The 25,326-nt window shown below is 34.3% G+C and overlaps 1 protein-coding gene across 2 annotated transcripts in view; it reads left to right on the top strand.

Moving 5' to 3' along the window:
* GEN1 (GEN1 Holliday junction 5' flap endonuclease) overlaps positions 1–19,984 on the top strand; it is a 31,748-nt gene extending 11,764 nt beyond the window's left edge. For both annotated transcript variants that reach the window (XM_019451349.2, XM_019451358.2), the window contains 11 exons: positions 990–1,166; positions 2,551–2,661; positions 5,434–5,507; positions 7,730–7,821; positions 9,736–9,886; positions 10,189–10,225; positions 10,317–10,397; positions 11,782–11,912; positions 13,264–13,325; positions 14,692–14,832; positions 15,594–19,984. In XM_019451349.2, coding sequence (XP_019306894.2) covers positions 990–1,166; positions 2,551–2,661; positions 5,434–5,507; positions 7,730–7,821; positions 9,736–9,886; positions 10,189–10,225; positions 10,317–10,397; positions 11,782–11,912; positions 13,264–13,325; positions 14,692–14,832; positions 15,594–16,909 — 2,373 coding nt within the window. In that variant the 3' untranslated portion in view covers positions 16,910–19,984. The remainder of the gene's footprint in view (positions 1–989; positions 1,167–2,550; positions 2,662–5,433; positions 5,508–7,729; positions 7,822–9,735; positions 9,887–10,188; positions 10,226–10,316; positions 10,398–11,781; positions 11,913–13,263; positions 13,326–14,691; positions 14,833–15,593) is intronic.
* Positions 19,985–25,326: the final 5,342 nt, after the last annotated feature.

Here is a 25,326-nt window from a genome sequence, read left to right as displayed (position 1 = left end):
AGCAAATCAACAACTGGCTCCTACTTGGTTTCCCACAACATGAGAGTTTCATTGTACAGACATGATAGAGGAAGAAAAAAGAACCTTAAGGTCTCAAGTAAAATTGGATAATAGTATCTTCTTTGGAAGAGCTCATGGGAAGAGCTCCCATCATGGGAGAAGAATTTTTGTTATTTTGCAGATATTGAATCTTACTGTGATTAACTATTAATCATTTAGAAGATATTTCTCTTTAATCTTGAGATAACATTGACCAAAATGCAAATTGAATATTTTTAAATTAATTTTTAATTGAATGTGGAGTGCTTTTTTAAAGTTTATTTATTTCGAGAGAGAGAGACAGCACAAATGGGGGAGAGGCAGGGAGAGAGGAAAAGAGAAAATCCCAAGCAGGCTCTGCACTGTCAGCACAGAGCCCAATGTGGGGCTCGAACTCACGAACTGTGAGTACCATGAGATCAAGACCTGAGCCAAAATCAGGAGTCAGACACTTAACTGACTGAGCCACCCAGGCATCCTGAATATGGATTACTTTTTAATGGAAGTTAAAATTTTTTAAGTTTTCATTATGGAAAATTTTAAATCAACACAAAAGTAATTAAACAATTATCATCAATCTTAAACAATTATCAACTCTTGTTTCACCTATGTCCCCACTCAGTCCCTTCTCCCATGTCGTTCTGGAGCAAATCCCAGACACAATATTGCTTCAGTCTCAATATTTCATTATCTTTGTCTAAAAGATAAAGACTCTTAAAAATAAACAAAAACATAACCACAGTACATTTCTTATTGTCACACCTAAAGTTAAGCAATCATTCTGTAATGCCATAACGTATTCAGTATTCAAATTTCCAGTTATTTCTTAAATATCAGAATTTGTAAAACACTTAAATAGTTAATATTTGTCATATAGAAATCAGTTAAACACTGAAAGAAAGAGCAATAAAAATGGGCTTAGATATCTTGCTCCTACGTTTTCTTTCCAGTGCCTTGATATGCTGGAATGCTTAGGAATTCCCTGGGTCCAAGCTGCTGGGGAAGCTGAAGCCATGTGTGCTTATCTTAATGCCAGTGGTTATGTGGACGGCTGCCTCACCAATGATGGGGATGCTTTCCTATATGGAGCCCAGACTGTTTATAGGAATTTCTCTATGAATACCAAGGTACCTTTGTTTCTCTCTGTCAGCATTTGTTTCACAAAGTACCTTTTTAAAAGGGATTATTAAATGATGGAATGAAACAATATGTGTAAAATGATTACCACAATACCTGGCACACAGCAATTGCTAAATGAAATAAATGTTTACTGTTGTTACAAATATCATTGACGCATAGTTCATTTTCTTTGAAATGTGCATTTCTCTCTTAAGGGCTTGATTTGTTTCACATGGTTTAATTCTAAATGTTTTGATAATATATTATAAAAATGCATATGAAATGTTTTGCTTTGACCCCAGATTTCCATTTTTAGTAATTTATCTTCAACAACACCTCCAAATATGCAAGAAGAGATGTATGAGGATGTTAATTGCAACATTATTAGTAATTACAAAAATGTGGCAGACAACCCAAATGCCCATTTCTAGGGAATGGTTGAATACAGCCATGGTTCTCAGAGAGGTCAGGGGAAATTTTGGTTGTAACTTTTCAAAGTTGGCCAAGACAACAGACATTTGGTAGATTGGAGCCCGGAAAGCTAAAAACCTCTTGCCAGACAATTCTGTTACCTCTCTGAAAATGTTCATTGTGTGCTCACTGAGAAACATTGCCTCAGAGTCCATTATAATGTAATAACAAGCAGTCATTAAAAAGATACGTATTACTGATATTAAAGATATATTAGCAAGCAAAAACATGTTACAAAGTAGCACTTCCATATAATTCTATTTTTGCTTAAAAATATAGCTAATAATAAATATTTGTATTTACGTGTCAAAGTGTTTTTTGAAAGAATATGCGCTACACTATTAATAATAGTTAATTTTTTAAGTGTTTATTTATTTTTGAGACAGAGAGAGACAAAGTGTGAGCAGGAAGGGCAGAGAGAGAGAGAGACACAGAACTTGAAGTGGGCTCCGGGCTTCAGGTTCCTCACTGTCAGCACAGAGCCAGACATGGGGCTTGAACTCACGAACTGTGAGATCATGCCCTGAGCCAAAGTCAGATGCTTAACTGACTGAACCCAGGGGCCCCAATAATAGTTAATTTTAGATGATGCACTTACTAGGAATGTTTACTTTTTATAATATACACTTTACAGTGTGTAATTTTGCAAATTGAAAATATTTTGTAAAACATCAAAAATAATGAAGAGGAACATTTTGACTATAATAGTTTATTTTTTAAGCCATTTTTGAAACTATGACTTTATTTCCGGATATTGAAGTGTTGGAGTCTGAAGATCCTGGTGATCAGCACAATTTTTCCCACTTAACTTTAAGGAATAATTAAGCATTTAGAGAGAACTCTGACCAATTAGTTTTTGTAATGCTTAATGTATAAATGTTTACTTTTTGAAGATGAAACTAAATCCGTACTTTCTTCCAGGATCCACATGTTGATTGTTACACAATGCCATCTATCAAGAGTAAACTAGGTTTGGATAGAGAGGCTCTGGTCGGACTGGCGATACTACTTGGCTGTGATTATCTCCCCAAGGTACACTTAGATTGTCGTATTTACTTACTGGTCACAGTGTATCTTTTTTGATGTCTTACATGCTGCATAAATATGAAAATAATATGGCTATATGATTAATAACCTTAGAGTATAATTTTAGGCATAATAAACAACTCAGTAACTAAAAGAACCAGCATTTCAAGTGGCATTAAAAAGCTGGTTCCTTGTGACACTGAATGTTGCAAATGAGAATGGAATAGTAACTAGTCCCACAGCTTGAAGGTCAAGACTTTAAGACTTACTCTAGACTAAGAGATTCACATTCAAGTTTTACCACCCTTTTAAAAATGTGTAGGGATCACTCTTTTCTCATACCATACCAATATTAGTTTCTATCACTGTTTTGTCTATTTTGTGGTTTTCAGTCTTCCTTCCAGCTTTCCAACTGCACATGCTCAATGTTATTACTGTTGCTAGGCAATATAATTATTGGGGTAAGCCATTCATCCCTCCTTGCTTCTTAGCATTGCACTGAGTTTTATTCATGAAAACATTTTATTTAAGATGCACAATAAACAAATAGGTATACTAATAGGTGAGTGATAAATTAAGCATTACAAGGATAACCCCATTCTTAAGTATATTTAAAAATATTGAATGATTTGTCTTGTAGTTCTTAGTATGTAGTCCTGTCATCATGTCCTTACTGATCATTTCTGTATTCTTACTGAATCCCTTGTTAGACTACATATTCCATCCCCAAGAGAAGTCTATAATTTTATTTATTTTTTAATGTTTGTTTATTTTTGAGAGAGAGGCAGAGTGCAAGCAGGGGAGGGGCAGAGAAAGAGAGGGAGACACAGAATCCAAAGCAGGCTCCAGGCTCTGAGCTGTCAGCACGGAGCCCGATGCAGGGCATGAACTCACGAGCCGCGAGGTCGTGACCTGAGCTGAAGTCAGATGCTTAACCAGCTGAGCCACCCAGGCACCCCAATCCCCAAGAGAAGTCTAAAGAAGAATGACATATATATATATGTATATGTATATATATATATATATATATATATATATATATACATATACATATATATATATACATATATATGTATATACATGTGTATATATATATATACATGTATATATATATACATTTTTTTTTTATCAGAGCTTAGGAGAGAGGGAAAAAATAGGATACTAAAATTATTAACCCTCATTTCTAACTTATGTCCTCAGTGATCAGAGAAATCACTATTTTTAAATTTATTTTTAATATAATGTATTGTCAAATTGGCTTACATACAACACACAGTGCTCATCCCAACAAGTGCCCTCCTCAGTGCCCATCACCCACTTTCCCCTCTCCCCCACCCCCCATCAACCCTCAGTTTGTTCTGTATTTAAGAGTCTCTTATGGTTTACCTCCCTCCCTCTGTGTTTGTAAGTATTTTTTGCCCCTTCCCTTCCCCGATGGTCTTCTGTTAAGTTTCTCAAGATCCGCATATGAGTGAAAACATATCATATCTGTCTCTGACTGACTTAGAGAAATCACTCTTTTAAGTAGTAACTAAAGGAAGCAGGAGGAGGGAAACTTTTAAATAACACAAAAATAATTATTTCATTATAGTTCTCATTCTGAAATAGAAGATTTTTATTTCCCGTATGTCACTATATAATAATTAAAGTCTAGAAACAGCTGAATGTTGAAAGTAAGAAAAAATTCGCAAAGTTAAACTCACAGAAACCAATTTTAGCTATAGTGGTGTTACATTATGCATTAACCTTAGCTATTTTGACGTTTTTTATCCTTTGTAACGAAACCACTATCCATTTATATTGTTCTACTTAAAGATTTGTAAGACTTATGGACTAACATGATTTACCTTCAGAAAACTTAAGATGTAGCTAAATGCTAATATAAGAAGGGTGGTATACAAAATCTGTAGCAACCTGTATGCAAAGATATAGGCTGTGGCCATGAAACAGACTTCTGGGAACCACTCTTATGCCAGGTGTGACCCTTTTAGTAGCTGATCCTGACTCTAAGTGGGTTGGGAAGGAGATTCAGATTGGAGGGGAGACCCCTTTGCCAGCAGGCACTTAGGATGCTTGTGCCATGAATATTTATTAACCGATTAGGAAGTGTTTTTAACACTGGTGTGTCTGTCCCAGTGCACATTGCTAAATGGCAGCCCTGCTTATAAGGATACATGCATAAACTTCTCTAGGAACTGGACGACTCAAACAAGAAATTGTCCTGCAGATATACATTTATTGACATTTTATTGTGTGTTGGACACTTAACACTTGTTTTAATTTTTCTTAAGTTTTCATTTCAAGAGTTAACTTGGAAGAACATTGTTCTCTTTTGATATCCGAGTTTTTAAATATTAAATGTTCATCAAAGTAAATGAACATGCTTTTTCTGATTACAAATATAACTTGAAATAGATCAAATTAAAAGATTATCAAAGTAAAGTAATTAACATAAAAAGTAAAAGCCTTCTAAAATTCTTTTCCTCCCTCCCTTAAAATAAATGCTGTCAGCAGTTAAGTATATAACCCTGTGACTTTGTTGTTTGCATAGATTAATGGATGATGTAGTAGTTATTTTACTTACAAATCTAGGTCACAGGGTGAGCTATTCTGCAATCTTTGTTTTACACATGGCAGTGTACCTTGCACGTCTTTTCCTATCGTGACCTAGTTACCTTATTCTGTCAGCTGCACCATCTCAGACTGCAGGATATGCCATACTTTATTTCTCCATTCCCCTGTGATTAACATTGGCCTTTCTTTTCCACTTTCTGAAAGGGAGTCCCTGGAGTTGGAAAAGAGCAAGCATTAAAACTTATACAGATTTTGAAAGGGCAAAGTTTACTTCAAAGGTAACTAAAACTTTCTTGTGACATTAGACATTTAATCTTTTTGAACTGAATAGTAAATATTTCAAAAAGTATTATGCTTTCTGAGACAGAGTTTTGTATTTTTAAGCACCTCTATATTTTCATTTAAAATCACGGATTTAAAAAATAATAATAATAAATAAACAAAATCACTGATTTTTATTTATTGTGAGGTTTTTTTTAAAGAAAGGATGAAAGTATGTGTCCTAAGCCATATTGTATTTTTTTCATTATTAGGTCACTACAAACACAAGTAGTAAGATGCCAAATGTGTTTATTTATAACCTCGGGCTTTTACCACAGGCTATTTTAGACTATTTTGCCACCAAGTAAAGGTAAACATAACTGTAAAATAATTTTTATTTAAAAGTATTTTCTATATAAAATATTTTGATATCATATACTCTATAAGTGAAATGCCTGACATATTGCAAATATTTAATAAGTAACACTTGATCAAAATTTTTCCTTGAGTGCCCTTTCTTCTATAGCCACATATTTAGTAAAATATAAATTCTAATTGATTTAGTCTATACAATTTGAGGATTCAAGACAATTAAGGTACAGAATATATGGAAGTTTACCAACTGTGCTATTTAGTTTTGAAACCATGTGAATTATGTTTACTTAATGAAAGCAACAGTCTATGTTAATATTAATTATTTAATATATATTTTTAAATTAATATTAGTGATAAAGTGTCAAATGAATAAGAAGGAACTCGGATACTAGGAGACTTAAAGCAGTCTTGGCCTCCAATAGGTTTGAGATGGTGAGTGCATGAAAAGAAACATTAAGTTGTAGAAATCAAGAAGGAATGGCCATGAAAAAAAACTTGAAATTGTTGTGCTCCTTCGAAAGCTATAAAGCTACTGATAAATCTAAGACTTCAATATATCCATTACTGGTATCAGTGAATATGATGCCAAAGCAGGAAAAAAAAGATATACTTTGGCCTGGAATCATTTGGGAATGTGAAGAATAATATAAAGAATAAAAAACAAGAAGGTATGGCACTTGACTAACTACAGATCATTCTTATTGTAATAGTTTCAGCAAGTATGTATTTTTGGCAACATTTTATGAAATGTTTGAACACTTGAAGAGAATAAAATTACATTTTATTACATTACATAAAATTACATTATCATTATGTGCCATTCTAACTGATTAATTTAGACTGACTTTCCCCCTAGGTTTTTTTTTTCTTCCACATTTGAAGTTTCTGTGTATTTCTCCAGCATCTATTAATGCTAATTTTTAGCAAGCTTATACTTGGTCTTTGTAATAAATGAATCAGAAATTCCAAAAGCCAAATAATAACTCCTAGTGTCAGATCCTGCACAAGGTACTAAAGAGATAATTCAGCTTTTTATTCGAACTTTAACTTCTATAAGCAGAGGAATATAATTCAGAGCACTTATGTTGTATGATGAATACTTAACTATCCCCTTGGTGGTTTTATGTTACCTAGAATTTTGGCCAAAAATAAAATTAACTTTTTCTTCAGTGGACATTTTAGCAGAAAGCATTTTCTTTAAAATCACTCATTTAACAGGTAATGTTTTTGTTGCTTGCATAAGAGATTAAGAAAATGATAATTTCAAATGGTCTAGATTTTTTAACCAATTTTTACCCAGAAGTTTGATGTTCTATTTAGTTATTTAGTTTTATCCTTTACCCTGCTCCCAATTCCTGATACAGGGTAATGTTCATGTACATGATTCTATTTGCTTTATACTCTGGCACACAGAAGAGAGATCAAACAGGTATATACATCTCATTCTCTCTACGTATTGCTGCCTAACTTAGGATTCTTTAAAAAAAAAAAAAAATGAATACAAGAGTATACACGTGAACACATATACACATACTCTTTTTCTCTCTTCCCTCACCCTTCCTCTCTCTCCTGCCTCCTCCCTCTCCTCCCCCTCCTGTGTCCTCCTTCTCTTTTCCTCTGTGACTATCTGATTCTCTCTTCCCCCTGTTGCAATTCTGTTGTCTTTGGAACCACATTTTTAAATTGAGGTACATAGACTGAGAGTTTTCACACGCTGGGCCAGCAACTTCATCTCCTGCAAAGGGAAAATGAGACAGGTGGTAAGGGAACAGAATAGCCTGACCTTTGAGAGCATGGCATTTTGGTGACCTTGTTTTTGTTTTGTTTTGTTTTGTTTTCCTTTTAAAATCATTTTCCTTTACAGATTTACTCAGTGGAATGAAAAACCTTCTTTCTCTGATCCACAGCCAGTAGTTATTAAAAAACTGGCCCATTGTTCTGTGTGTTCCCATCCAGGTAAGCAGACATAGGGGGTGATATCTCTAGAATATAAGTGTCTGATACCCACATCCTGTTCTGGTTTTCTTGTTTTTAATTTTTACTTCATTTTGAGAGAGCGTTCCCACACACACACACACACACACATGCACACACTCACATGTGCCGTTTGGGGAGGGGCAGAGAGAGACGGGGAGAGAGGATCCAGTGGGGGCTCTCTGCTACAGCAAAGAGTCCATTGTGGGGCTCAAGCTCACGAACCTTGAGATCAGGACCTGAGTCGAAGTCAGAGGCTTAACCAACTGAACCACCCAGGCACCTCATCCTGATCTTATAATACTTCTTACATGCCCACATACATACCTGTCTTCTTCAGTAGATTGAAAATTCTTGGCATCAGGAGGTGTGTCACATATAATAGTAGGCACTCAATAATTGTTAATTGAAATAATGTGATGTAAGTGATAAATACAGGATAAGTAAAGTTTTAAACTATGATACCAAATTACTTAGATGTTAAAATTACGTTTTGAATATAGAAATCCATTTAAACAAAAAAATGTATCCTGCTAAGTCTTAGGGGAATATCGAACTGAAAGCATTTGTTTTTATTGCATGAAGATAGTGACTTAACACTAATTTCTAATACATGTTCATTGTTATTGAAAATAGCTTTGTTCCTCTTCATTAGTCTTGGTTAAAATAAAAAAAAAAAAAAAGATGTCATTACTGTATGCTGGATCAGAAACACCTTTCACTCCCAGGAGAGACTAGATCTTATTAGCTCATCTTTTAAAAGAAATTCTTTATCTATTTGTCTTAATATATGTTCAGAAACATTGTTAAATTAGAGACAAAATCATAGAAGAAATAAAAGTTTTATAAAATGTTTTATAAAATTCCATTCCGTAGTTTTTTGATACTTTATAAAATGACAATTTTAGTTTCTATCAATTATATGTGCTCTTCTATATTCTCAAACCAGTGTTAAAGGTGGTCATGCTTTCGTTCTAAGGGAGCTAGGGCCCCACACCTGTGCCACATTCATAGTATATTCATGTTCCAAGCAGTTTAAAAATAGCTGTAGAGGGGGGCATCTGGCTGGCTTAGTCAGTGGAGCATGTGAGTCTTGATTTCAGGATTGTGAGTTTGATCCCCACAGTGGGTATAGAGATTGCTTAAAAATAAACTCTGAATAACTAGATGGCTCAGTCGGTCAAGTGTCCAACTTCAGCTCAAGTCATGATCTCGAGATTCATGGGTTTGAGCCCCCACCTCAGGCTCTGCTCTGACATCTGGGAGCCAGGAGCCTGCCTCAGATTCTGTGTCTGTGTCTCCCTCTGTAGCTCCTTGCCCCTCCCCCACTCTCACTCTGTCTCTCTCAAAAATAAACATTAAAAAAAATTTTTTTAATTAAAAGATAAAATCTTTAAAAATAAATGAATAAATAAATAAAAATAGCTGTGAGGTAACTGAATTAACTAGCAGAGGTAATTAACTGTTATACTCTTTTAATATTCTCATTAAACCATTTCATGAATTATTCTATTAAGTAATCTTTTTTAATGCTAATAATTATATCCCATTTTTCTTGCATATAGCTACCAAATAAGCCACAAAGTTTTAATTGTTGATTATTGTAAATGTGTAACTTCTGGTTACAAGTTAACGCTTTCAGATAGAAGAGTAACTTATAGAAACAAAAATAGTGTCATGTAAGTGTAATAGCTCAGGATCTATTTTGTCTTAAGAATTACTGTAGTGTTCATTATTCTGTTCAACCTAAATGTATTGGAACCTTTCTATATGCTAGGCACTTTGCTAGGCAGTATTCGTTTTTAAAAATTTGGATAAGGGCAAAAAAAAAAAAAAAAAGTGTGTAGAAAGTAAATCTAAAAAACAGTGAAAATCATACTTTGTGTTTCCATAAAGGTTCACCTAAGGATCATGTACATAATGGCTGCAAACTATGTAAAACTGATCGATACTGTGAACCACATGATTATGAATATTGCTGTCCTTGTGAGTGGCACCGTGCAGAGCATGATAGACAACTAAGTGCAGTAGAGAACAGCATTAAGAAGTAAGGTTTTTTTTAACTTATTTTTTCTGTCCTTACCTATTCATACACCTCTACTCAAATTACTTCCACATAATCTTCCCCCATGTCTAGATTAGTAACATTTCACAAAATCCTTTTTTTGATTTGGTTCAAATATTGGGCTATCTCAGAAGATAGTGATTTAATAGTTACTCAAAGAGAAGCTTGAAGACTAGGATATTATCCAAGAACATTTTTCACTAAATGAGCAGAAATTGGATGAGATGAATTTAGAGGCTGAGTTGCCTGATTATATTAACAACATGTATATAATTTATTTTCAGAAAAGCTTGCGGTTGTGAGGGATTCCCTTTCTATGAGGTAATAACTAATAGCTCAAATGTGTGTTTTATTTCAGAAGTTCTTTTAAAAAGTTTGAAATCTGAATTCCTATTTTATTTTCTCTTGCTAGGTTATTCAAGAATTCCTTCTGAACAAGGATAAGTTGGTGAAGGTTATCAGGTACCAAAGACCTGATTTATTATTGTTTCAGGTATCAGAAAATACTTACCTTATAGTATGTAGTGGGATACTAGGAAGATAAGGGATACTCACTTTGGTCTAAGAGATTTAAAACAGCTATTGACTGCCCATGTATTTTTCAGCATTTATTTCTAGTTTTCATTCCTTTGCCACATAGGAACCATACTTTGCAGACCATACCCAGAAAATTTGAGGATTGAATATGTTGTTATAAAAGGTGGTATAGTTTACAAGGTCAATGGAATTTTTTTTTTTTTTTTCAGTATAGTTGATATACAAGGTTACATTAATTTCAGGTGTACAACTTAGGAATGTGACAAGTTTATACATTATGCTGTGTTCACCAAAGGACATTGGGATTTTTAATCAGTAACATAACTTTAAATTTGGACAGTGTATCACTTACTCTGTGACCCTGGATATGTGTTATCCTCAAAATAGAAATAATATTACTTATTTCATGAAGTCACTGTGAAGATTAAATGAGATTGGGGCACCTGGATGGCTCAGTCAGTTAAGTGTCCAGCTCTTGATTTTGGCTCAGGTCATGATCTCATGGTCGTGATATTGAGCCCCACATCAGGCTCCACGATGAGCATGGAGCCTGCTTAAGATTCTCTCTCTCTCGGGGTGCCTGGTTAAGTGTCAGACTTCAGCTCAGGTCATGATCTCATGGTCCTGTCCATGGGTTCAAGCCCTGCATCAGGCTCTGTGCTGACAGCTCAGAGCCTAGAGCAAGCTTCAGATTCTGTGTCTCCCTTTCTCTCTCTGCTACTCCCCTGCTCATACTCTGTCTCTCTCTCTCTCAAAAATAAATGAACATTGAAAATTTTTTCTTAAAAATTCTCTCTTTCTCTTGCTCTGCTCTTCTCCCCCACTCATGCTCTCTCTCAAAATTAATAACTAAACATTAAAAAAAAAGATTAAATGATATTATTTATAATAGCCCCTAATACAGTGACCAGAGAAACAGAGTGGTTCAGTAAATTGTAACTACTTGTTGCTTATCCCTACCAACCACAGTAGTAATAATGGCAGCCAACATTTATTGAACATTAAAATTTGCTGTGATATTTAACCCATTACATGTAACTTCACTTAATCTTTGTGATCTCTGAGCTGGGTTATATTTTATGATGGAAATCCTGAGGCTAAAAGAGGTTAAGTAATTTACCCCACATCTCAGAAATATCATACTAGGGTTCAAATTGACAACCCTCACACTTGATCATTGTGCAATGTTGCCTCCTTAGGAAACTCCTTATTCTTTCCATGAATATTCTCATTGATCCTGCTTTAACTAATGTTAATTCAATAGGAAAAAAATAATACCACTTAAAAGTGCTGTTTGTCTCCAAGAGATAACAAAATCTTGTTTTGTTTTATATTTACAGAGATTTACTCTTGAAAAAATGGAGTGGCCCAGTCACTATGCATGTGAGAAATTGTTAGTGCTTTTGACCCACTATGACATGATAGAAAGAAAGCTTGGTAGAAGGAATTCTAATCAACTACAGCCAATTCGGTAATATAAAGAATTGAATGAAGAAGTCTGTGTGTTTCCATTTGAGTATCTTATGATCTAAAATAATCTTCTTAATATCTTTAATAGTGGGGTGTGTAACTCTCCATTATATAAAGTTGGAGTAAAGGTCTAGTAGAAAATATTAAGAGCTTATTCAGGGCTTATAGTCAACCTAACATAGTAAGTTTGTGCCTTCACACACTTTTCTACTCAAACAAGTAGTGATACCAGATTATTAAAAGAAATAAACATAAAGTGATATAGCCAAGCTTAACCATAGAACTATTTCAGTGGACCAGAAAGGGAACAAAAATGTAAAGTGAATGAGGAACAAAAACTAAGAATTGGTGAAACTCAGTGAAGGGTATGTGAGTGTTCATTGTGTTATTCTTGCAACTTTTCTAAAGGTTTGAAATTTTTCAAGCTGAAAGTTTGGCGGGGGGAGTATCAAAGAAAAAAGATAAACTACAAAGGAATGTCAGTCTGATAACACAAATCTTTCATGACACTAATAGATGCCAGAAGGTGATAGAGTAACATTTCAAAGCTTTGAGTAAAAATAATTGGCAACCTAGACATCATTAATGCATGATTTACTGGTTGGTGAGTAAATCACAGATCCTCATTAAAACCACTGTTAAAGGATGTATCTAAGCAAGAAGAAAAATGAACCTAGAGGGATGATGTGGATAACAAAAAACAGTGGTCAATCAATAAAGAGAAATCAATAAAATGTATTAGCTAATTTAATAAATTGGAAAAATATGTATATAAATAGCTGCATAATGCTTGATGATTAATATATGATGATGATAATAAACTAAAACTTCCAAAGTATACATGTAAACACTGAAGGGTAACCACTAAAACACCAGAAATACGATCTCTGTCTTCAAAATTAATACATAAAATGGGAAAGTAAAATTGTCAAACCAAAAGAATACAGGAAGGAGGAGAGGGGAAGTACCACAGAAAAAGCTTGGTAACAGAAACACAAAATAAGATGTACAAATGAGTCCAGCTAAATCAGTAGTCACAATAAATGTAACTGGATTAAACTTCCCTATTAACAAAAAATAGGCTTTAAAAGAAAGATCATTATTATGGAAAAGAGGAACACTGAATAATAATGAAATCTGATAGGGTAAAACAATTACAAACTCTGTACACTTAACAATAAAATTATCTTTTGAATAACTAGTCGGAGGAATAACTATGTCATAATTCTTTATAGTATTTTTAGAATATTATAAAAATAGAATAAAAATCAATGGAAATTGAATAATCTACAAATTGGAAATTTCCAAATACCTACTGCAGTTGGACCTCATTAGAAGAATTTGTTTTTCAGAATTGTTAAAACCCGAATCAGAAATGGAATTCATTGCTTGGAAATAGAATGGGAAAAGCCTGGTATGTATTCACTTTAGGCAAACTTTGTAACATTTAATCATATATGTTTAGCAAATATTGTATACATATATAAAACATGTATGTATGTAAAAAATAAAGACATATCACATTCATTGAGGATTGATTTCATAGTTTACCTGTGCTATTTAAATAAGTTTTGGTGAATAGTAAATATTAAAAATGTCAAGTAATTTTAATACCTTAAGTTGACATTTATTTTGTAATGTTTAAGAATATAATATGGAAGCAGTTTTGATTTCTATTAAGAAAATGCTGCTGTCTTCTCCTTCTTTACTCTGTTTTGTTTTTATGGGGATGTATAGTTGTCAAATTACTCTTATTTTGCTGCAGACAAAAACGCAGTGAACTCTGAGCTACCTCCAAAACTGAAGGCAGGGAAAGCACAGATCATTTAAAATGGAAAGTGATTCCAAATTCATTTCTGTCTGGCTTTGAAGTTAGATTGTGTGACTATATGTGAATAAATGAGGCAGTAGATTTGTCAATGAAAGTTTAAGTTGTAGATGATTTTGAAGAATGAAATTATAAAGAACTAGATAAACTACTCTAAGCAATAACAGGAAAATAGCTGAAGAATTTTGAAGACTGTTTAGGAACAGTTCCACCAACTGTCGTATATTTTCAGGAAAGAAAATAGCATTGACCCAGTTCGGCAGTACATCTCCTCTGTCCAGAATCGAGCATCGTTCTTGTAGGTTCTATTGCTTAAGGGGGAAGATGTAAGCAAGCTGTTTAACTAGGAAATAGTTTAAGTTACCTGTTTCCTCTCTTTGTACTTTAAACTCATCAACTAATATTTTCACTATAGTGTGGCTTCTCATGCAGCTTTGAACTCATGTAGGATAAACATAAGTACCTAACCTACTATTTATATACCTTATTGTAAATTCAACATGCAAGCATTCTCATTTTCATGTATCAGCCACTTGTGAGTCCAGTGAGCCTGAATATATCCTCAATTCTGTTCTTTTCAGAAGCCACCACTAAAGAAAGTTAATGTTGTGGTTTTAGGAAACTGTCTGTTCCCACTCTTTTTCTGGAAATTTTAACACTCCTACTGAATTCAAACCAACTAACCTTATCTAAACAAAGTTTTCTATTCTGTAAGTACCATCTTTAAAGCAAGAGAATTTAAAGTTCTAATTTTGAAAGGAATCATTTTCCAGGTCTTGCAAGGCAGAAGAAAATCAATTCTGCACTAGTATCAATAAATTATTAGAATAGAGATATTGTAAAGCAAGATTTGTAATGAATTGTCGATTTGCTCATGATTTAGTTACCTAGAAAAATTGAATTTTACAAACCTTCAGTTAAGGCTGTTTTTACTGCATTTTTAATCTTTTAGAACATTATGCTATGGAAGATAAACATGGAGAATTGGTTCTAAAAACAATAGAGGAATTATCGTTGTTTGAAGCAGCTTATCCCGAGATCGTTGCTGTTTACCAAAAACAAAACTTAGAAATGAAAGGGAAGAAACAAAAAAGTAAGTATCACATTTGATAGCTGTTTATACCACACACAAATGTTTAATGTTCTATTTGAATCTATCTTGTCTATATTTTGCTGAAAGTTCTATGAAATCAAGAGCTAGGATTATACTCTTGCTTCTTTGTCTTGAAATACTTCTTTTAAAAAAATTTTAAAAAATGTTTTTAATGTTTATTTATTTTTGAGAGATAAAGCGTGAGCAGAAGAGGGGAGAGAGAGAGAGACACACACACACACACAGAATCTGAAGCAGGTTCCAGGCTCTTAGCTGTCAGCACAGAGCCCAATGCAGGGCTCAAACTCACAGACCATGAGATTATGACCTGAGCCAAAGTTGGATGCTTAACTGACTGAGCCACCCAGGCACCCCGTGACATATTTCGTTTAAAGCCATGAGTAAACCATTCTACTCTGTGACTGCTAAATAAACCAAGTGTTAATAGTAATTGTACTAACCACTTAGCGAGCAGCTAGTATGTATAACATCTTTTGGATTATAAATACATTTTCTTTATTTCCAAGAACTTGATGAGAAAAAAATTCAATTATAACATTGTTTCCAAAAGAAAATATTTTATAATATTTTGTTAATAATTATTTTGTTATGATTATAATATAGTTTCTAGGAATACACTGAGACAAAAAAAGGCAAAAATTGCTCATACAGAAAACTTCTGATCTGCGCTCTTTATTTATTTACTCAAGGTAGGGAAAATGAAATGGATTTTAATAATGCTGTATTTTTTTTCTTTTCAGGCTTGAAAATTAAGCATAAAGAAAACAATTGGCCAGAATCAGATAATAAGAATTTCCAGTCACAGATGACTTTAAACCCCACATGTGACATCGTTTCTAAGCAGAATTCCAAGTTAAATTTGGAAATTACCCCTCATTGTCCATTATCCCAGAAATCTATTTCTGCATCATTGAATAGCTTGCTTTTACCTGAAGATAACCCTTGTTTGAATACACAAGAACATTTAATGTTTTCTCCAGGATCTTTGCCTATGCAGCAAATTACAGCTGTCAGTAAGTCTCTAATTCCAGAATCTACTCAACCTAGTACCTCATCCTATAATGTATCGGTGATCGCTGATCTACACTTAAGCACCATTGACTGGGAAGGTACTTCTTTTAGTAATTCTCCAGCTATTCCAAGAAACACTTCCTCTCATGGTTTAAAATCAGAACTTGAAACAGCCATCGCTGAAAATTTTAAAAATATCCCAGAACAATCGTCCTTTGCATCAGAATGGTGCACCACAGCCATTAATGAAGTATTGGATAGGGATCTTCAAAAGATTGATGATACTGAAGAACATCTACTTTCTGGCATTACTGATTTACATCTTCAAGATTTGCCTTTAAAGGAACGAATACGTATAAAATCATCGTATCCTCCGGATAACGCACAACCAAATGTCGACCTGAAGACTTTGTCCCTAGTTACCATAAAAGAATCTTGCATTGCTAACGATCGTTCTGATTGTCAATCACATCTTTCAGAGGATCTTCTAGGAAATCATTTGCAAAATGAATCTAGAAAATCTAAAGTTCTAAAAGGAGACTATCTATTTCAAGAAAACTATAAAATGAATACTTCTGTACCTTATTCTGTCAATAACCCAGTAATAGTAAAGACCTCCAGAGTTGGACCATCAAATACTGCTTTAGATTATAATAGAAAAGTTGATGTGCAAACCACTCAGAAAAGTGTAATGAAGAAGAGTGTTTGCCTTGACAGACATTCCTCTGATGAAGAAAGTGTCCCAGTGTTTGGGAAAGCTAAATACACAACTCAAAAAATGAAGCCTCGTTCTCAGAAGCATTATCCAGCCCCGTTCAAGAAAGATGATGCCAACAAGTTGAATAATCCTAAAATACGTATTAAAGAAACTGAACAGTGTGCCCAGGCTTATGACACAGCTGGAAAGGAAGACTGTTTCCCAGATGCAGCTAAAGGTTCTCTGGGTTTTCTACAGCGTCCTAAGGACAAAGGTGACTGGGGTACTTCTTTGGGTAGTCCTCTTCCTTTATGTCAAAGATTAAAACTAAGGTTCCAAAACTCTTGAAATGAAATTAAAAATATTTAAATATAACGTAGTATTTTAGTACCATAAACACATAATCTGCATTTGGCATAAAAATGTAATGTGCTTCTGTATGTCATGAGACACTCTTTTCCATTTTTAATTAAAATTGTAATAAAAGACGTTACCTAAAACTTTGGTTTTAAAAGGTGATCCTTGTGAGAAAAACTTCAGATAATGTACATTTCTAAAACATACTTTTCCATTTTTATATCGTTCTTGATTTTTCTTTAGGTAAAGCTTTAAAATGTTAATACAGTACTAGGAAAATGCTTCATCTATTTGCTCACTTTTATTCATTTTGTTCACAAACCTCTAAAGTTTTGTTTTTTTTATTTCAGCTTGTTCCCAAGAGGATAACTCTTTGTAATTGCCTACTCTTTCTCAATGTCTTCTGTTGTGCTTTTCCTGAGAGTTGTATTTTCTCTCAATATGAAGATACATTTAGGGTGCTCTTCCAGTTGTGCTAATCTTATTCTTTTCATGAGGGGCAAAAATGGAAAAGGAGGAAGATGCTCAAAATAATTAGGAAAAATCATGGTTATAATGGCTGACTAAACTGAGAAAAGCTACTTCTTACATAACCCCGGGAGTTCGCAGTATGCCAAATGGAAAAAGATCTGCAAGATAGAACGTATAATGAGAAGAGACTTAGAAATTTGCTCAGGATCACACAGCTAATTAATAATGGTGTGGGAACCAGGTTTCTTTCCTCCAATTTATTGGCTTTTCTGTTTTCTTTTTTTTCTTTCTGTAGCACTTTATTTCCTTTCTTTTTAAAAAATAAAAGTGAATTTGTACAATATTAACTTCAATAACTCTAAATATTAAGTTTTACATAAATTTATTTAGCATTCAAAAACTCTAGAGGTAACCAGTTTGGAAAGCAAAAAGTAAAACTGTTGTTATTTTCAGATGACAAGATCTTGTATCTACAAAATTCTAATGAACCCACTAAAAACTATTAGAACTAATAAAAGATCAATATGCAAACATCAATTATATTTCTATATACCCACAGTGAATAATACTAATGAAATTAAGTAAATTCTGTTCACAATAGCATCAAAAGGGATAAAATACTTTGGAATTAATTTAACAAAAGTGTAAAATTTTTACTCAAAACTACAAAATACTGTTCAAAAAAAAGAACACCTAATAAATGGAAAGACATCTCATGTTCTTGGATCAGACCACTTGATATTAAGATGGCAATATTGCCCAAACTAGTTTCCAGATTCGATGCAATCTCCCATCAATTCCAGCTGATTTATTTGCACCAGAGTACAACCTGATTCTAAAATCCATATGGAAATTTAAGGGACACAGAATAGATGAAACAATTTTTAAAAAAAAGAAATGAGAGAACTTGCCCTTCCTGATTCTGATTTCAAACTTACTATAAGGTTTCAGTAATGAAGAATGTGCTATAATGGCATAAAGGTAGACCTATAGATCAATGGGATGGAATTGAGGGTCCAGACATACACCCTAACATTTATGTTCAATTGATTTTCAACCAGAGTACCAACACAGTTCAATGGGGAAACAGTTTTCTTTGAGAAATTCTACTGGTACTACTGGATATCCATATGCAAAAGGATGAGTTTTGAGCACTACCTCATACCATATTAACTCAAAAATGGATCAAAGACCTGGTTGCAAACTACAAAACTCTTAGAAGAAAACATAGACATACGTCTTTGTGACTTTGGATTAGGTAAAGATTTCTTAGATCTGGCACCAAAAGCTCAGACAACAAAAGTAAATACATCGTACTTCATTAAAACCAACAATTTTTGTGTTTCAGAGGATACCATCAAAATGAAGAAACAACCCATAAAAAAGTAGAAAATATTTTCAAATGATAAATGTGATAGAGGACTTGTAACTGGAAACGTGTCTCAATAGCTCTTACGACTCAAAAAAACAAATGAATAAATATATCTGAATAAACACTTCTCTGAAGATGTACAAATGGCCAGTAAGCACATGGAAAAACTCAAAGTCATTAGTTATCAGAAAAATATAAATCAAAACCACAATGAGATACTACATTACACCTAATAGGATGGCCGGAATCATGAAGATGGATAACAACAAGTGTTTGTTACGATGTGGAGAAATCGGAACCCTCCTATCCTACTGGTAGGAATGTAAAATGGGGCAGCCATTTTGGAAAAAGTTAGGTGGTTCCTCAAATGGTTAAACATAATTACCATATGATCCAGCAGAACCACTTCCAAAAATATACCCAAGAGAAATGAAGACCTGTGTCCACACAAAAACCTTTACACATATGTCCGTAGCAGCATAATTCATAATAGCCCCAAAGTGGAAACAACCCAAATGTCCATCAACTGATGAATGGGTAAACAAAATGTGGTATATCAATACAGTGGAATATTGGCAATAAGAAGAAAATGAAGTACTGCTACCTGTTACAATATGACAAACCTTGAAAGCATGCTAAATGAGAGGCCAGTTGGAAAAGATGGCATGTATGATTCAATCTATGTACAAAATTCCAAATAGGTAAACAGGTAAATCTATAATCTGTAGAAACAGAAAGTAGACTCATGGTTACCAAAGGCTATGGGGGATGTGGGAGAGGAGGGGAGGTTGAGGATGGAGAAGGGAAAATGAATGCTAACGGGATGGTTTTTTGGGGAAGTGGGTGGATAAGGAAAATGTTCTCAAGTTGATTGCAGTGATGGTTGCAAAATTCTGAATTTACTGAAACCATTGAATGGTGTGATTTAAATAGATATATTCTGTGGTATGTGAATTATATCACATTAATTATATCACAATAAAAAACACATTAAAAACAAAAATGAATTGTACAGCATTATACCTGTCCAAACTCTTTAATATCTAAAATGTTTATACTCTAACCTCCCCATTTATACACTGGCATTATTATATTATAGATTAGAAAACAAGTCCAGAGTAACAAAGAGGTTTTCCTAAGACTGGAGATGAAATTGTGGCTTATTTATCTAGTATTTATTACATTATGCTATGTTTTAAAATTAAATTTGGAATACTTGTGAATTTTTGTGCTTTTTCTGAGGTTGTGATTTTATTTTTTTTGAACATTTCCTTAAATATATATATATAAAATGCTTTGAATCAAGTTTACCTGTTTTAGAAAAGTGTCATGTTTGTAGAGCACTCACTATATATAAAATCCTAGGCAAGTGAATCCTAAATAAAGGCAATCAGTCCTCTGCTCTCAAGGATCCCACCTAAGCCTAATTCAACAGATTGTGTGTGTGTGTGTGTGTGTGTGTGTGTGTGTGTGTGTGTGTGTGTGTGTGTAAGTTTAAGTTATTTTTTAAGGTAGGAATTTCAATGGTTAATTAAAAAGGTGAAACAGTCCAAAAGTATAGAGTGAAAAAGTCAGTCGGCTTTCTACCCTAATGACCAGACTCCAGTTCTTATATCTAGAGGCAAGCACAGTGTCTAATTTCTTGTAGATCCTTCCGGAGGTGTTCTGTACCAATATATTAATGTATCTTAGAAATTATTCCATATCAATAAATATGATGTGTTTTACTCTTTAATGACTCATGTCACTCCATGTGTATTTTTGCCCAGATGCCTAGAGATATGTCAGATGTGAATGTCATGTTTGATTTTAACTATTGGTAAATGTACATTAGTTGAAGCATTTTTGAGTCTCTAAGGCCATCTAAACTATGGAATGTCAAATATGTGAACTAAATCAGCTGAGTGCCTCTTAAACACATTGATTTTGTTGTAAGTTTCCTTTTAAGAATCCTCCAAATATCCTTTAATAGTTTAAAAAATTATAAATGATATGCATTTACTGTACACATGAAAATAGTAAATTTGCTTCGAAGACCAGACACTAGAAAAACTTGACAGTGTATTTACCAAGAATGGCATTTTTCTGGTAAAATAACCACAGTTTAAAGTTTGAGCTAGCACTCACATATTTTAGTAACCTAAATTTTAAATGCCCATACGATGTACATATTTAATTTTTTTTCAAGGAAACTATACTTTTGATTTTAATTGGACCTTATTGCACAGATGTGTGTACAGCTGTCTCTATGTTCTGAGGTTACAGTTGCACAACCCGGGACTACTATTGAGCTGTCAGCGCAGAGCCCAATGCACGGCTCGAGCTCACGGTCTGCGAGATCATGAACTGAGCCGAAGTTGGATGCTTAGTGGAGTGAGCCACCCAGGCGCCCCCTCCAGGACTAGTATTGAAGGAGATGACGGTGAAATTTTTTTTAATTAATTTATTTGTTGTTTAATTTACATTCAAGTTAGCATATAGTGCAACAATGATTTCAGGAGTAGATTCCTTAATGCCCCTTACCCATTTAGCCCATCCCCTCTCCCACAACCCCTCCAGCAACCCTCCGTTTGTTCTCTATATTTAAGTCGTATATTTTGTCCCCCTCCCTGTTTTTATATTATTTGCTTCCCTTCCCTTATGTTCATCTGTTTAGTGTCTTAAATTCTTCATATGAGTGAAGTCATATTTGTCTTTCTCGACTAATTTTGCGTAGTATAATACTTCCCAGTTCCATCCACCTAGTTGCAAATGGCAAGAGTTCATTCTTTTTGATTGTTGAGTAACACTATATATATTTTTTCTGTATATATGTATATAGATAGATATAGATAGATATAGATATAGATATAGATAGATATAGATAAAGAAGATGTGGTATATAGGTATATACCATATATGTGGTATATAGGTATAACCACATCTTTATCCATTCATCAATGACGGTGAAATTTTACTTTAGAGTAATTGATTTTGTTTGGAACTGCTCACCTGATCCTACACCCCATGCTAATGATCTTGATTATGTTCTCAGAGATCTAGCTAAGGACTCAATTCCTTTTTCACTTAACTGACTTTTTCCTTTTCTGAAGTATAGTTTATGTACACTAAAATCCACTCATTTTCAGTGCAAAGTCTGATGAGTTTTGGTTAAGTGTATACAGTTGTATAATTTCCACCATAATCAAGCTGTAGAAAAGTCTCATCGTCCTCATGTTTCCTTCTTTATGCTCCTTTGTAGTTAACCCTCTCAGATTACCTTGATCCCAGACAACCACTGATACTTTCTTTCACAATGCTTTGCCTTTCTAGAATTTCTATAAATGGGATCATTCAGTATGTAGTCTTTGTGTTTGACTTTTACTTAGCACATGTTTTTAAGACTTATCTATGTTGTGTATATTAATACTCTCTTCCTTTTCTTGCAGAATAGTATGTCATAGTGTTAATATGCTGCCATTTTTTCCTCCATCAGTTGATGAGAAGTAAAGTTGGTTTTTCTACTTTGGTTATTATGAATAATATAACCATGAATATTCAGATACAGGTCTTCAGATGGACATTTAATTTCTCTTTGATAAACATCTAGGGATGTCTGGGGATGTAGGGATCTTTGGTCAGCATTTGTTGAAATTGTTAACCTACTGCCACACTCTTTTCCAAAGGTGCAGAACCATTTTGTGTTCCCACCAGCAGTACGTGGGAGTCCTAGTCACACCATATCATCACCAAAACTTACTACGGTCAATCTTTTTCATTTTAGCCATTCTAGTAAGTGTGTAGTGATATCTCCTTTGGCTTTATTTTCACTTTCCTGAAAACTGGTGACGTGAAGATCTTATGTCCATATTACCCATTCATATATCTCTTATGAAATTGCAATTTTTTCTGGCCAATTTTTAATTGGGTTATTTGTCTTCTTGTTATTAAATCATAAGGGCTCTATTTTTTCTAGATATAAGCCCTTTGTTAGATATGTGCTTTACAAATATTTTGTCTCAGGGGCGCCTGGGTGGCTCGGTCGGTTAAGTGTCCGACTCCGGCTCAGGTCATGATCTCACGGTCCGTGAGTTCAAGCCCCGCGTCGGGCTCTGTGCTGACAGCTCAGAGCCTGGAGCCTGTTTCGGATTCTGTGTCTCCCTCTCTCTCTGCCCCTCCCCTGTTCATGCTCTGTCTCTCTCTGTCTCAAAAATAAATAAACGTTAAAAAAATTAAAAAAAAAAAACAAATATTTTGTCTGAGTCTGGCTTATCTTTTCATTTTAACTGTGTGTCTCAAAGACTGAAATGTTTTAAACTTTGATGTTTATTTTATTAATTTTTGTTTTCAGTAGCCTATTTAAGATGTCTTTGTCTAACTCAGTGTCCCAACTAATTTTCCTGTTTTTTCTTCTACAAGTTTAATGGTTTTTATCTCTTATATTTTGGTCTATGATTCATCTTAAGTTAATTTTTGCATGTGAAAGGAGGTAATGATTGAGGAACATTTTTTCTCCATACAGATACCCAGTTATGCCACCACAGTTTGTTACAAAAACATACCTTTTACCTCATTGAATTACCTTGGCTCCTTTGTTGAAAATCATTCAACCATGAGTGTAGGTCTATTGCTGACCTCTCTTCTTTCCGCTGATCTATCATTCCAGTACCACACTGGCTCAATTACTGTAGCTTTATAGCAAGTCTTGAAATTGGGTAGTTTATCTTTGTTCGTTATTTACATTTTCCTGTCAAAGTCACCAATTTGGCTTCCATGTTACTAAAGTCAAATAGTCTCAAATTTACTTTTCTCCAGAGTTTGGGACTATTGAACTTTTTGAAAGTTTCTCTTCTCTTATTTTTCATTTAACCTTTGATGTAGTTCCAAGTCTTGCTGTAACTGGTACCTGGTTCCAAGTGAAGTCACTTGGATACTGCACATTGATTGACCCCAGCAATAGTTATTCAAATGCCAGGGACTGCCAGGAAATACAGGGTGGCGTAATACCCAATTTTTACTTGCAAGGAATTGACAGTCTAGAGCAAGATAGGGAAATGTGGCATATTTATATACAAGAATAAGTTATATTGGCTAGCACAGAATTAACTGTTGAATGAATGGAATAGGCAATCTATACTATACCAGTCTTCCAGAGGAGGGAGGATTCTTTTAGCAAACATGAGAATTGACTGGGTTTTGAAGTATAGGCAGAAATTTGATTGGCAGGAGCAGGATTACGAGCAGAAGATGTTTCAGGGGATGAGGGAATAGGTTGAAGTAACCTGGGCTTGGAATAAAGGGTAAGAGTCGGCATGCTTATGGTGAACAATACATTTCAACTGTGGAGTCTTACTTGGAATTCCAGTGTCCATGGAACAAATCACTACACAGGCAAAGAAATGGCCAAGGATGGAGAAGTGATGAGGAATCTGGAGCAGAAAGCCAGCTAAGATATCTTAGGGCAAAGGGAAAAATGAACAGGACAAAACGTAGCAAAGAACCTGACCAGGATGCTAAAGGATTCTGACTGTATAAGTCACACATGGATAGTTTATATGCGAGTTCAGCAATTCACACAAAGTACCGAAGGTGCCTCTCTGACCCAGCCTGGTCATAGAGGAGGAGGAAGACAGTGAATTTAAAATTGCTGGGCAAGAGGGAAAAGGAACATTTCTTGAGCACCTACTATGTGCAAACTAGGTTTTTCACAAGCTTTTTATTCTCTTAACAACTCTGTAAAGACTATATTTGCAATATTTTGAATATTCAGAAGCAAAAGTAATCCTTATTAAAACATTCCTCCAGGGACCTGCTTATCTTGATCTGTTCACTCCCAGCATCCAGAGCTGTTCTTAACTTGCGATTTTATAAGCTGGAAACGAAATTAGTTCAGAGTCACTGATCTGGGTTGCTTTTGCTCAATATCTAATATAGGCATGAATGTATGAATTTGGACGTCAGTTTTCAGTTTCTCCTCCTGAAGGATTTCTCCTCTTTCATTATTCGGATTCTATCAATCCTTTTTAAAGCCTTCTATGTTGTTCCTGTTCCTTGCTGATTTGGTCTATGATGTCACTTGTAATATAGACTTTTATGGCTTGTGTACGTGTTCCTCACTTCATAGACTGTCGTGTTAGGGAGGCCTTGCTTTACTCCAAAATCCAGTTTCAAAGAGCTGCCTCTAAGCTACCGGAATCCCAGAACTGGTTTCACACTAAGGTCCTATTCTGGCGTAACTACTCTGGGCTTTGTATGATCAGTCTTTAAGTTTGGGGGTTTTCTTCCACATCTCGTAATGAGGAGGACCCTGCTTTTTGAGGGGTCACATGGATCATGTTTTTGGACATGCCTATTTTCTTCTCTGCTCCAGATTTTCTATGTGAATTTGGGGGCATTTCCTAACTTTTTTGAAACTCATTTATTCAAATATCTATGCAACAACTTATGTGACAAGCATTATTCTGGGTCCTACAGACACAGTGGTAAATGGTATACTATAAGATTGTTTCAACATATTGTAGATATTGCAAAATGGCTGCCACCATTGACACCTTATGGGCTGTCAGCTATGCACTTACTATCATTT

Source organism: Panthera pardus, unplaced genomic scaffold (genome assembly GCF_024362965.1).
Source record: "Panthera pardus isolate Hobbes unplaced genomic scaffold, ASM2436296v1 HiC_scaffold_26, whole genome shotgun sequence".
In the NCBI taxonomy this organism is placed as follows: domain Eukaryota; kingdom Metazoa; phylum Chordata; class Mammalia; order Carnivora; family Felidae; genus Panthera; species Panthera pardus.
Note: the sequence above shows the minus strand (reverse complement) of the source record. Positions and strands in the feature narration are given on the sequence as shown.